Source organism: Schistocerca piceifrons, chromosome 7, assembly GCF_021461385.2.
Source record: "Schistocerca piceifrons isolate TAMUIC-IGC-003096 chromosome 7, iqSchPice1.1, whole genome shotgun sequence".
In the NCBI taxonomy this organism is placed as follows: Eukaryota; Metazoa; Arthropoda; class Insecta; order Orthoptera; family Acrididae; genus Schistocerca; species Schistocerca piceifrons.
Window position 1 is genome coordinate 39,575,344 of NC_060144.1, and position 15,389 is coordinate 39,590,732.

A 15,389-nucleotide genomic window follows, 5' to 3' on the forward strand; every position below is an offset into this window, starting at 1 on the left:
TGAGATTAAGCAGCAGTTACAAGACAGTTTTTCCGAATTAGAGCAGCGGATAGAGGCGAAGACCAAGGAACTCAAAGATCAGGCCAAAGAGATGGAATGATAATTAACTGCACAAATAGAATTGGTGAAAGCACAACGTGAGGAATCTACTCAGCGTGTACATGTCGAAATGAAGGAGTATGTGGCTATTAAGATAGATACTGTATGGGAACAAATGGAAATGGTTCCGCAATTAGTACAAAAGCAAGACGCCACGGCATGTGCAATTGCGCAACTTCCTGAATTGGCACGTACACAGACTAACATAAAGGAAAGCGTTCAACATCTGACAGAGTGTCAAGACGTTATAGACCACCAAATTAACGTATTAACGGGTAAATTATTCGAAAACACATTAGAAAACAAAAGGTTAATGTGTGAAAACATTGAGCAAAATGTTAAGGCAGCATTCCAGAATTTATCTGGCAAACAGGAAGAGAATTTGTCTGTGAAAGGACTTGAGGAGGTGTGACAGCTCTTAGGTGCTGATTTTGAGCATTGGAAACAAACGATAGAACAGTCGATGCGCGCTTCACAACAAAGCTCAGAACAAATGAATACAGAGCAGCAGCAGAAGTTGGCAACAACTATAAAGCCAGTTACTGCCCATTCGCACACAATACGACTTGTGCAAGTAATTCAAACATTAAATTGCCACAAGCTGGTTGTTCGCATCAATTCTTATCTACCGGAGATTACGAAAGCCTTTGCCATGCTGAAGAAAAAATGATAAAGCATCGGCAATTCCAGACTTTTAACCCTGACAAAAGGGGGGTCCATCCAATTGTTTTTATTCGAAGTTTCAGAGGAGTGCTACCCAGAAATTGGTTGGAGTGGCAGAAGATCAGTTTTGTTACAGGATATATACAAGGTTCAGGGGCGATCTGGGCCTCGGACATGACTTCTGTTTGCCCGACATATGACGATTTTGAGAAGGCGTTTTTAGCAAAGTTCTGGTCAGAAGGGGTACAGGAACGCCTAAGGCAGGAGGTGCTCTACCCAGAGCCTTTCTCCTTTTCGAAAGGAAGCCTTAGAAGGTATTTCGAAAAATATATAAATAAAATGAGATACTGGGGCAGATCTATGCCCTTGCCAGACATAATAAACATACTTAAGGCAAGACTACCAACTAGCATCCGGAATCAATTGATTTACGGCAACGACAAAGACTTGGAGTTGTTCCTTACGATGTCAGACCATATAGATATTATTGAAGAGAACAACCAGAAAGCCCGTAATAACAGATTTTAATATAGGGTGATAGAGCCTCCACCAAACGGTAGGCAAGGTGGAAGTATGGGTTATACCAATGGCGATCAATCGACACTTAAAAGGCATGAACAGAAATTGCTAAATAATGGAGGAACCCCTCAAAATCTCAATAGTAATCCCGGCAATGGTCTTGCGAGGGGCTATTCAAGGAACAACAGGAACGGGAAAAGACACAACCCCATGTGGGGGAACGAAAGAAATTTCAGACCCCAAGCCTGGAATAATAACAATAATAGAAATTGGAATCAACCGAGAGGAATGAATTCAAATAGCTAACATCAGTGGGGACGGACATCTATGAATCAACAGGTATTTACCGAAGTGATGCATGATGTCAACCAGCAGACAAATCAAAATCCAACAAACTCATAAGGACCCACTCGTGCCCCGGAGGAGTGGTCAACAATTGGTTGAGGAGCAACAGGATACATGCACTCATGCTAACATATAATGATGGAAGATTACTGGCAGATGAACCACAAGATGAGGATAAGAAACAGGTGGCAGTAGCCGAAGTGCAAGTCATTATGGAGACCGTACCTATAGTGGTGGTTTTAGACACAGCTGCAACCACAATGTTATTTCGGAGGCACTATTCAACAGGATCATAAATATAAGATGAGTACCAGTTTTTCCAGTTCAAAATTGCAGAATAATAGGCGCCGTTGGGGCTCGATCGGCTAATGTAAAGGTGCAGTCAGTACTTGGTGTGGAATTCGGAAATGTATCAATATTAAGCACATTCCTTGTTGTGAAAAATTTGGTAGTCGACAGCCTACGTCAATGCGGATGCAGAATAGATTTCAAAACAGGAAAAATTTGGTTGAATGTTAATAAACAAGAAATTGAGTTGGAGTTGTAAAAAAAAAAAAAAAGAGCCTTACGAGAAAATATAATTGTGGGATCAGTGTGCAAGTAATCAGGACGACCCAAAATTCTAAACAGCACGTCATTAATGAGTTCCAAGTCAAAGAAGATTTTGGTCAATTAGTGTTTGAAAAGTTAAATGAATCAGACTGCATTATCGAAGATCAGAAGAAGCAGCTCAATGAATTATTCTTAACGTATGAAAACGTTTTTGATAAAAGGCCAGGAGTTATTAAGGGATACATATGCCATCTCTACGTTAAGCCGCACGAAACGTATTGTAGAACTTTCTATCCTGTTCCCTGGAGGTTAAAGGCTCAAGTTCAAAAGGAAGTAGATCGCATGTTGAAATGGGGTTTGATCGAACCCTCTACAAGTCCATACTGCTCCCCATTGTTAGTCGTGCCAAAACGAAATGGGGCTGTTAGTCTGGTACTCGATGCCAGAGAAATAAATAAAATCATAATTCCAGTGAGGACACATCCGGAAAACATAGACGACCTTATACAACGGTTCCAGCATGTCAAATACACTCCCGGAAATGGAAAAAAGAACACATTGACACCGGTGTGTCAGACCCACCATACTTGCTCCGGACACTGCGAGAGGGCTGTACAAGCAACGATCACACGCACGGCACAGCGGACACACCAGGAACCGCGGTGTTGGCCGTCGAATGGCGCTAGCTGCGCAGCATTTGTGCACCGCCGCCGTCAGTGTCAGCCAGTTTGCCGTGGCATACGGAGCTCCATCCCAGTCTTTAACACTGGTAGCATGCCGCGACAGCGTGGACGTGAACCGTATGTGCAGTTGACGGACTTTGAGTGAGGGCGTATAGTGGGCATGCGGGAGGCCGGGTGGACGTACCGCCAAATTGCACAACACGTGGGGCGTGAGGTCTCCACAGTACATCGATGTTGTCGCCAGAGGTCGGCGGAAGGTGCACGTGCCCGTCGACCTGGGACCGGACCGCAGCGACGCACGGATGCACGCCAAGACCGTAGGATCCTACGCAGTGCCGTAGGGGACCGCACCGCCACTTCCCAGCAAATTAGGGACACTGTTGCTCCTGGGGTATCGGCGAGGACCATTCGCAACCGTCTCCATGAAGCTGGGCTACAGTCCCACACACCGTTAGGCCGTCTTCCGCTCACGCCCGAACATCGTGCAGCCCGCCTCCAGTGGTGTCGCGACAGGCATGAATGGAGGGACGAATGGAGATGTGTCGTCTTCAGCGATGAGAGTCGCTTCTGCCTTGGTGCCAATGATGGTCGTATGCGTGTTTGGCGCCGTGCAGGTGAGTGCCACAATCAGGACTGCATACGACCGAGGCACACAGGGCCAACACCCGGCATCATGGTGTGGGGAGCGATCTCCTACACTGGCCGTACACCACTGGTGATCATCGAGGGGACACTGAATAGTGCACGGTACATCCAAACCGTCATCGAACCCATCGTTCTACCATTCCTAGACCGGCAAGGGAACTTGCTGTTCCAACAGGACAATGCACGTCCGCATGTATCCCGTGCCACCCAACGTGCTCTAGAAGGTGTAAGTCAACTACCCTGGCCAGCAAGATCTCCGGATCTGTCCCCCATTGAGCATGTTTGGGACTGGATGAAGCGTTGTCTCACGCGGTCTGCACGTCCAGCACGAACGCTGGTCCAACTGAGGCGCCAGGTGGAAATGGCATGGCAAGCCGTTCCACAGGACTACATCCAGCATCTCTACGATCGTCTCCATGGGAGAATAGCAGCCTGCATTGCTGCGAAAGGTGGATATACACTGCACTAGTGCCGACATTGTGCATGCTCTGTTGCCTGTGTCTATGTGCCTGTGGTTCTGTCAGTGTGATCATGTGATGTATCTGACCCCAGGAATGTGTCAATAAAGTTTCCCCTTCCTGGGACAATGAATTCACGGTGTTCTTATTTCAATTTCCAGGAGTGTATTTGATGAGCATTGATTTGCGAAGCTCTTATTGGCAAGTCAAGCTGGATGAGTCATCAAGGAAGTATACGGCTTTCATTTATCCTGGAAGAAGTTACCAATTCACCGTAGTTCCTTTTGGACTCAACATTAGTGCTGGAATCTTTATAGCAGCTCTAGGTTATGCACTAGGCCAGGAACTCAGAAGCAGGACAACAGTGTTTGTTGATGATTTGCTTATTGCATCGAAAACTTGGGAGGAGCATATTACCTTACTGAACCGAGTGTTGGACATGTTCAAAACCACGGGAATAACTGCTAACCTAGAGAAATCCCATTTTGCAGTAAACAGAATCAAGTTCCTGGGGCATATAATTGACGCAAAGGGAATTTTACCAACCAAGAAGAAGCTAATTGCAATTAGTAAGTTTCCAATACCCAGGAATAGGAGGCAATTAAAAGGATTTATGGGGCTTGCCTCATTTTTTAGAAGATTTATAACAAATCAGATGATGAACGCAGCAGCTCTAAATAGTCTGTTGAAGAAGGATGTGCCCTGGCTCTGGTCATTAGAGTGTAAAGAAGCATTCGAAGAGATAAAGAAGCAATTAGTAAATGCACCGCTTTTGTACCATGTGGGTATTGGAGCATGCCTTTCCCAAGTACGCAAAATAAATGGACAACTCACCTTCTGTCCTATTGTGTTTGCTAGTCGTGTTTTGTCCAACTGTGAATGAACTTACACGACGACAGAATTAGAGGCTCTTGCGGTCATCTGGGGATTTAAAAAATTTCATAATTATCTATATGGGTCGAAGACTGTCGAATATTGTGATCATCAATCATTAACATTTTTAGAAATGTGTAAACTGTTACACCCCAGACTGGCTAGATGGACTCTCGCTCTGCAACAATACCAATTTAAGATCGTGCATGTATCAGGACAGCAAAACATTATTGCTGACGCTCTATCAAGGTCACCACAGGGTTTGACTAAAGAGATTGAAGTAAATAATAACTCAGAATTCTCTGTATTGCTGCTGCAGGAAAATCCATATAAGACATACTACGTCAATTTGTGTGCGCATATGGCACAGTTACAAAAAAGAGATGCTCAATGGGGAAGTGTCATTCAAAGGTTACAACAGCAACCTTCAGATCAGATGGCAAATTATTACAAGCTGGTAAATGGCGTATAATTTTTCCGCTGTGGAAGGCCAAACAAAGTCCCTTGGTGTGTTTGTATACCTGAGGCGCAAATAGAGAAACTCGTATGGTTCACCCATGTAACCTGGGGACATTTCGATGCAACAAAATGTGCAGACAAGATAAGTGTGTACTGTTGTTTTCCCAACATAAAGTGCAGAGTGCATGAGGTCTTGAAGAAATGCATAATCTGTCAATAAGCAAAGCCGGGTTTAAAAGGGAGTAAGCACCCATTATGCTCTATATTAGTCTGAGAACCAAAAGAATTAATTTCATGCAATCTGTGTGGACCGTTACCTACTTCAAGAGGAGGTGTTAGATATGTGTTGGCATTTCTTGATGTGTGTATGAAATACGTAAAGCTATACCCGATAAAGGCGGCTACAGCCAAAGTAATTGTAATAAGATTGACAAGAGATTATCTTCCACATGTTGGTATACCTAAGGCGATAATAAGAGACAACGCTAAGATATTCACGGAACTCCGATGGAAACAGGCTTTGTCTCAAGTCGGTGTGAAACACATACTAACAGCATTTTACCACCCACAAGGCAATTTGGTTGAGAGAATTTTTAGAGAGTTCAATCGCTTTATGAGGACCTATTGCCATAATAAGCAGACTGCGTGGGCAAATTATGTGGAAGAATTTGAGCAGACATACAACAACATGCCCCACTCCTCAACTGGTTATACACCTCATGAATTGATGTTCGAGGCAAAAGAAGAAAACTTCTGGACTGAACATATGCCCAAAACTCAGGAAACTGAGATGCCTTGGGAAGAAAAAATAAGACAAGCCATCATAAATATGATGCAAAAGGCTGATCAGAGAAAACAACAATATGACAAATTAATCAAGAGGGTACAGGCGTACCACGTCGGAGAGAAGGTACTAGTCAGAAGACATACCAAATCATCCTTAATAAAGAAGAGTATAAAGAAATGGGAGTTATTATATACTGGATCATACATCATTCTACAAATTCCGAACCCTGGGGCTTATCTGTTAGCATACCCAGGATCTAACAAAATTAAAGGGTTATTTTCCCATAATGACTTGAAAAAATCTAATGAAGATTAGAAGATAGGGATGAGTGGTGTTGTGAGTGACAGAGATGAACGCTCGTAAAAACATAACAATAAACTGAGTGTGTTTAGTGTTAGAAAACTTTAAACTGAAATAATTAATCAGTAACACAGATTGTAGAAATAGTGAATAACCATAACTATTGAGTGCTGTAAAGAAGATAGTGGAGATAGTCTTCACCTGTGTTTGAGTAAACCTAGAACTTTAGCATTGCTAATGTCATCAAGAATTATAAAGGATCTGAATGACCTTCAAGAAGAAAGAAATATTTCCCGAAAATGACGCTGCATAATCAAAAGAGGTTCCCAGTGAATGTTCATATATAATTTCAAGTGCACGCTTAGATGTGTAAACGTGTGAAGTGATGCGTTTAGGCAGTGAATCATGAGTGACAGTTAACACCGCAAAGATAATTTCCCATGCAAAACAATTGACATCGGCGCGAGAGTTAGAATCGATATAGACGACACAGATATGCTTTGTAAGAGACTCGCATCAAACGCGAGGGGAAACGGATTGATGCTCAACTTCAAAAAAGTGTCATAATTAGAGGTTAAGAGTTCTTGATTTATTGTTGAATGTCAAAAGAAGTTAATATTCATAGAATTAGTAGTTATTTAATGGGTCTTGTTCACTTTGGAATTTTGTTTGAAAATCCATTCCCGTATATGTGCATGTATGAATGCTGGATGAATCAGAGAATAAATGAAAGAAGTGAATCCACATTCCTCGCCACTAATAACTTTTACATTACAGCAATCAAGTGGAGAAATATATGTATTTAGGATAAAATTTTATGAGTATAGATAAATGATATGACTTTTCAAGGAAATGATGGATTATGTCCTTGTATAAAATGAACCACACTTTCCATTATTCGATGATTTGAATACAAAATCTACTGCACGTTGCATGAATCCTTCAAATTACGAAGAGTAAATCACTGACAGAAAATGTGTCAGAATTTTTGGACTTATAAGCACAAGTGGTGATTAAGTGATATGCGAAGTCCAAAAGAAAATTCAAACTAGAGTAAATATTATGATGTTTTCGGGAACAGCATTAGTCAATTGATAAATGGAAAACTTAAGTCAATGGATAAATTCCTTGCAGTACATCATAAGAAAAAGGATGCATGAAGCCATAGGGATTTTGTTTTCAAAAAGGAGAATCTTGGACGGTGCAACCTCACCAGTTCTTTTACAGGAAGAGTTTCCCTTTCGGTCATTGCTAATTCTTTTGGAGTGAATGTTGCATGTAAAATCTGGTATCTCTGTCCCTTCTACTCTTCCCATTGTGGGCCTCATAGGAGACCGACTACAAATTAGGACGTCGGAGACATGCAAGATCTGGGGGAGTTTCAGCACCGCAAGATATTGTCCTAGAGGCACAAATCACTCTTCTCCAAATTGTTATATAAATCTATCCCTATCTTTCCTTTAGAGATCAATTTAAAAATTATTTTTTCTCTTCTGTAAGCTTTCCTATCATCCATGTACCGCAGGCTGGGGTCTAGACTTAAGAGGTTTTCCAAGGTTTCCCTGCTTAAGAAAGTTCCCAAATGGGTAGACCCTGATAATAGTTTCATGAAAGATCATCTTCCTTGGTTGTGCACAGCAGACATAACACCTTGATGCACATAAAAGCAATACAGCCGTGGTACCTGTCTCTTCATTTCTTCTGTTTTCAATGTTTCTTTTCTTCGTCTGTCTTATACATAATTTTTTTTTTTTTTTCAATCGGAGGACTGACCCTCATCACTTCCGGGTTACCCACACTAATAGACAGCTTGCGAAGTGTGTTTGGTAAATCAAAATTAGGCTCACAAACTTCGCCTTGCTGCGAGGGTCATTGTAATGTCCCCACAGCAAATACCCTCTACCATGCACCAATTAATCATTTTCAATCAAACCATCCACATTCATTCACCTTGGAAAATTTATCTGATCTGATTTTCTCGTAATATAGGTGGCGACAACTTGTTGACGCCAAAGTATTTTCTAGTGCATGTATTCTTTGAAATAACAGAGATGCATATATGCATTCTCCATGGTTGTTAGAGGGGAACTAGGACAGCTTCTGGAGTATCTGTGGAGGAACTGAAATGTTTCTGAGAGATACATATTCTGCTTTTCTTCTCGCTAAAGCGAGCCAATTAACATTTGTGCCGCTAGTGGTTTGTTTTGAAGAGAAAGAGATTGTAAAAGGAAAATAATTAAGGCGTGGAATCACTGGAGATCTGGACATGTAAAGGAGATGGATTTAATACACGATTTCCTCCACAAATAAGGTTTGTGACTCTTTTGTTCTGGAGTGAATGAACGAATGAGTTTTTTCTGAATCATTTGTTGATCACGTTGGCCCTGTAATTAGTGGGGAAGTTTCAGTTGTGTCGAAGAGAGCCTGCAATCACTGAGTCTGTGTTAAATCGTCCAAAAAGGCTTCGTTCACATCTGGAATTCGCAATCTTTCATAAAAAGAACAAATTGTCCAAACAATTGATTCTCCCGACTGACTGCAGTGTTTAACAGTAATAATAAATGTAAAGATCTCTTACAGCAAGCCAGCAAATGATTACCAAGACAAAGGACTCCACCAAAGATTCTATTTGGCTGATTCTTTTTATCACTACACCACGTAATGAAATATTATATCAAAAACTGTACATAGATAAAGGAGAGAAAGAGAGAGAGCAAATGAAAATAGAGATAATACTAATAATCCTCCATTAGTCTAATTTTTTGCCTGTCTTATCACGGATCAGCCAAGAACTGGGAGGGCCTTACTTTACTGTATAGACTTATGTGTGAAGGCGAAGGGATCTTAAAGACAACAGATACACGTCTATACAGACAAGACATTACACAGAGATACCGGTTTAGGGGTAGTGTCTTTGATTCATAATCAAAAACGTCTTCGGTCCCGGGTTAGATATCCGCCACTGCCTAAATTTTGATAAATAATCAGCATTGGCGGCCGAAGACTTCTGGCATAAGAAGTCAGCCTCATTCTGCCAACGGCATTGTCAAAGAGGGCGGAGGATCAGACAGAGGTTCAGGGCACTCTCTTGTCCTAGGGGTGGGAAATTGCCCATAAAGGCAGAAGATCAGCAATGATCAATGACATGAGGATGCAGAAGGCAATGGAAACTACTGCATTAAAGACACGTAACGTGTATCAACAGGACATGTGGCCTGTATTTGAAGAAGTCTCATGATGATCTCTCCATTGGCAAAAGATTCCGGAATAGTCCCCCATTCGGATCTCTGGGAGGGGACTGCCAAGGGGGAGGTTACCATGAGAAAAAGATTGAATAATCAACGAAAGGATAACTTTCTACGAGTTGGGGCGTGGAATGTCAGAACCTTGAACGTGGTAGGGAAACTAGAAAATTTGAAAAGGGAAATGCAAAGGCTCAATCTAGATATAGTAGGGGTCTGTGAAGTGAAGTGGAAGGAAGACAAGGATTTCTGGTCAGATGAGTATCGGGTAATATCAACAGCAGCAGAAAATGGTATAACAGGTGTAGGATTCGTTATGAATAAGAAGGTAGGGCAGAGGGTGTGTTACTGTGAACAGTTCAGTGACCGGGTTGTTCTAATCAGAATCGACAGCAGACCAACACCAACAACGATAGTTCAGGTATACATGCTGATGTCGCAAGCTGAAGATGAACAGATAGAGAAAGTGTATGAGGATATTGAAAGGGTAATGCAGTATGTAAAGGGGAATGAAAATCTAATAGTCATGGGCGACTGGAATGCAGTTGTAGGGGAAGGAGTAGAAGAAAAGGTTACAGGAGAATATGGGCTTGGGACAAGGAATGAAAGAGGAGAAAGACTAATTGAGTTCTGTAACAAGTTTCAGCTAGTAATAGCGAATACCCTGTTCAAGAATCACAAGAGGAGGAGGTATACTTGGAAAAGGCCGGGAGATACGGGAAGATTTCAATTAGATTACATCATGGTCAGACAGAGACTCCGAAATCAGATACTGGATTGTAAGGCGTACCCAGGAGCAGATATAGACTCAGATCACAATATAGTAGTGATGAAGAGTAGGCTGAAGATCAAGACATTAGTCACGAAGAATCAATACGCAAAGAAGTGGGAAACGGAAGTACTAAGGAATGACGAGATACGTTCTCTAACGCTATAGATACAGCAATAAGGAATAGCGCAGTAGGCAGTACAGTTGAAGAGGAATGGACATCTCTAAAAAGGGCCATCACAGAAGTTGGGAAGGAAAACATAGGTACAAAGAAGGTAGCTGTGAAGAAACCATGGGTAACAGAAGAAATACTTCAGTTGATTGATGAAAGGAGGAAGTACAAACATGTTCCGGGAAAATCAGGAATACAGAAATACAAGTCGCTGAGGAATGAAATAAATGGGAAGTGCAGGGAAGCTAAGATGAAATGGCTGCAGGAAAGATGTGAAGACATCAAAAAAGATATGATTGTCGGAAGGACAGACTCAGCATACAGGAAAGTCAAAACAACCTTTGGTGACATTAAAAGCAACGGTGGTAACATTAAGAGTGCAATGGGAATTCCACTGTTAAATGCAGAGGAGAGACCAGATAGGTGGAAAGAATACATTGAATGCCTCTATGAGGGTGAAGATTTGTTTTGTCTGATGTGATAGAAGAAGAGATAGGAATCGATTTAGAAGAGATAGGGGATCCAGTATTAGAATCGGAATTTAAAAGAGCTTTGGAGGACTTACGGTCAAATAAGGCAGAAGGGATAGATAACATTCCATCAGAATTTCTAAAATCATTGGGGGAAGTGGCAACAAAACGACTATTCATGTTGGTGTGTAGAATATATGAGTGTGGCGAGATACCATCTGAATTTCAGAAAAGATGGCAAGAGCTGACAAGTGCGAGAATTATCGCACAATCAGCTTAACATCTCATGCATCAAAGCTGCTTACAAGAATAATATACAGAAGAATGGAAAAGAAAATTGAGAATGCGCTAGGTGACGATCAGTTTGGCTTTAGGAAAAGTAAAGGGACGAGAGAGGCAATTCTGACATTATGGCTAATAATGGAAGCAAGGGTAAAGAAAAATCAAGACACTTTCATAGGATTTGTCAACCTGGAAAAAGCGTTCGACAATATAAAATGGTGCAAGCTGTTCGAGATTCTGAAAAAAGTAGGGGTAAGCTATAGGGAGAGACTGGTCATATACAATATGTACAACAACCAAGAGGGAATAACAAGAGTGGACGATCAAGAACGAAGTGCTCATATTAAGAAGGGTGTAAGACAAGGCTGTAGCCTTTCGCCCCTACTCTTCAATCTGTACATCGAGGAAGCAATGATGGAAATAAAAAAAAGGTTCAGGAGTGGAATTAAAATACAAGGTGAAAGGATATCAGTGATACGATTCGCTGATGACATTGCTATCCTGAGTGAAAGTGAAGAAGGATTAAAAGATCTGCTGAACGGAATGAACAGTCTAATGAGTACACAGTATGGTTTGAGAGTAAATCGGAGAAAAACGAAGGTAATGAGAAGTAGTAGAAATGAGAACAGCGAGAAACTTAACATCAGGATTGATGGTCATGAAGTAAATGAAGTTAAAGAATTCTGCTACCTAGGCAGTAAAATAACCAATGACGGACGGAGCAAGGAGGACATCAAAAGCAGACTTGCTATGGCAAAAAAGGCATTTCTGGCCAAGAGAAGTCTACTAATATCAAATACCGGCCTTAATTTGAGGAAGGAATTTCTGAGGATGTACGTCTGGAGTACAGCATTGTATGGCAGTGAATCATGGACTGTGGGAAAACCGGAACAGAAGAGAATCGAAGCATTTGAGATGTGGTGCTATAGACAAATGTTGAAAAATAGGTGGACTAATAAGGTAAGGAATGAGGAGGTTGTACGCAGAATCGGAGAGGAAAGGAATATGTGGAAAACACTGATAAGGAGAAGGGACAGGATGATAGGACATCTGCTAAGACATGAGGGAATGACTTCCATGGTACTAGAGGGAGCTGTAGAGGGCAAAAACTGTAGAGGAAGACAGAGATTGGAATATGTCAAGCAAATAATTGAGGACGTAGGTTGCAAGTGCTACTCTGAGATGAAGAGGTTAGCACAGGAAAGGAATTCGTGGTGGGCCGCATCAAACCAGTCAGTAGACTGATGGAAAAAAAAAAAAAAAAAGCGGCTTGCTGTATTGATCATTTATTCTGAGATTGAAGAGACGGCAACTTATTATCCGAACATGGAAATGTTAAAGTATGCCACCTGTTTGTGAACCATATAAACATTATTTGAATTTTAAAATTTTCCCGGTGAATTGACTGTTCAAACAAATTTCGGGCTTGCAGCTGGTCGTTGTTCAATACATTGCATGATATTTCAACTGGGCACCTGCCAGTCATCTTCAGGTGAGCCGTCGCAGACTGGTCTGCTTCGTCTTCATGCTCTACATATTACCTTAGCATTTTCTTACATGGTCCTCATCAATATTGTATCTTAAAGACATGGTTTATCAAAATCCATACCACATACAAAAAACTTTGCTGCACAGAACTCTATTTACTACTTATGGCTCTTTGTTCATACATTTCTTTCATCCATCAACTTACTGTTTTCATTTGAGGTTCAAACAAATTGAATTTTGGTTCTACACATAAGGCAAAGAAGGCATTAGCCCCAAATTACTTGCCTATAAATAACCGATATTCAGAAAACTCTATACATTGCAAAGTTGTTAACATATTCCACCCTGTAGTGAAATTCTAACAGGGAGACTCACATTTGCGGTGACTGCATCTCCAGTGACCCCTAGGAAAACCTTGTGAATCATAACTGTGGCTACGATCACGGTCACGATCACTCATTTCAGAACCATAACCTGGAAAATTATCAACCTTGTAGTTACATAAATATTTCTCCCATGAATAATTTTGGTATTTAATTATTATTTTTAACTGTGTTAGGTGGTAGTTAGAAAGACATCTAGGACTACAAAACTGATTAGATAAATCAACAGTAAAAATTTACATTCTCTACAGGGTGAGCCTGAAATACACCAACAAAATTTCAGAGGTTATTCAAAGACATTTTCTGCACATTTTGGTATAAGAAGCCTGTGATTTCCAGTGGCTTGTTATGGAGTAACAATGTAATTATGGTTTACTCGATTTGATACCCCAACTACATTTGCTTCTGGTGAAAATACCTTCACAGTAGTGAACAAAATCACCAACAGGTACAACAGAAAATGCAGTGTAATGCAGAAGTATTGTGATGTTGTTGCTATCAATGTGGGAGCCACACGGGACTCGCATTCAGGAGGACGACGGTTCAATCCTGCGTCCGGCCATCCTGATTTAGGTTTTCCGTGATTTCCCTAAATCACTCCAGGCAAATGCCGGGATGCTTCCTTTGAAAAGGCACGGCCGACTTCCTTCTCCGTCCTTCCCTAACCCGATGAGACCGATGACCTTGCTGTTTGGTCTCTTCCCCCAAACCAACCAACCAACCAATGTGGGAGCAGTTGAGCACAGTGTTGTTGTGTTGTTCTTCCACTGCCTTCAGTGAACCCATACTGCATAATGCTTAGCTGCCAAGGCTTCATCAGCAAACCTGTCCATACTGTTGTGTATCACTGTTAACATACAACAATGGCAGAAAAACTAACCCATTACAGAACCAAGCAGTACTGAATGCAAGCTTGAGGCCAAACAGTGAAATGGGCATGTGTGTTGTCACCAGCAAATACGTGAATGGCTGGAACAAGTTTGTTTCCAAACAAGGCCCACAGCACTCCCCATTGAAATCTGCACTTCACTGTTGTGCAAATATTTTCAGTGCAATACAGATAAAAATAAGTGGCGGTAAGAAATTAAATGAAATGCAATAACTTTGTAATAAGCCACTAGAAACTAATGATCCTAAATTATTCACAAAATATCCTTGAAAAATATTCAACATTTTGCCTGTGGATCTGAGATTCACCCTGTATATTACAGGCTTCCATGCTATTTTTGGTTACCAAATTACTTTATTGCAGCTTTCACCAAAATGCACTGAGATTGGTATTTTAAAATTGTTGTTTAAGGAAACCCAGAAAAATTTCATATCCACGCAAATGTATAAACAAGAATAGAAGTATGTCAGGGTGCACAATTAAAACATAAAATTAGGGTATATGCTACGCACAAGACTAAGATTTGGTTTGTTTGTGGAAGTAAAGGGACCAGACTGCTATGGTCATCGGTCCCACAAGACTAAGAGAAAGTAGTCAGGTGCAATATTAATAGTTACAATTAATATTTTTTGTGTACTACAATAAATATTCTTACCGGAGACTGAACTTGCCCCACTGGTCCTTCGTGGTGAGAAGCTACTTCTCCTGCGGTCATCATAATGATGAAGTGTGGTGTGATCATCCCTGCCACTCAGAACATCCAGTGACCTACAACACAGTCAGGAACTTTCCTTAATCAAAGATGCGATAACAGATGAGATCAATGAGATAATTGTTGGTAGTTCATGTTCATTTTTAATAAGAAGCAATTTGTGATATACTAGCCAAATACTTACGCTTTTCTGTGTAATTTAAAGAAGAGGTTGTGCATACCATCCTTCAGTGATACTGAATGCGAATTCTTTACAGATGAATGGAAAAACTGGTAGAAGCTGACCTCAGGGAAGATCAGCTAGGATTCTGCACAAACATTGGAACATGCAAGGCAATACTGACCCTACGACTTACCTTAGAAGATAGGTTAAGGAAAGGCACACCTACATTTCTAGCATTTGTAGACTTGGAGAAAGCTTTTGACAATGCTGACTGGAATACTCTCTTTCAAAATCTGAAGGTGGCATGGGTCAAATACAGGGAGTGAAAGGCTATTTACAATGTGTACAGAAACCAGATGGTAGTCGCAGGGTACTAAAGGTAAGCAGTGGTTGGGAAGGAAGTGAGGCAGGGTTGTAGCCTATCTCCGATCTGTAT

The 15,389-nt window shown here is 41.2% G+C and overlaps 1 protein-coding gene across 1 annotated transcript in view; it reads right to left on the minus strand.

Moving 5' to 3' along the window:
- LOC124805408 (ras-specific guanine nucleotide-releasing factor 1-like) overlaps window positions 1-15,389 on the minus strand; it is an 871,442-nt gene that overhangs the window by 496,147 nt on the left and 359,906 nt on the right. The window contains 2 exon segments of the mRNA XM_047265969.1: window positions 13,182-13,280; window positions 14,734-14,846. Coding sequence (XP_047121925.1) covers window positions 13,182-13,280; window positions 14,734-14,846 — 212 coding nt within the window.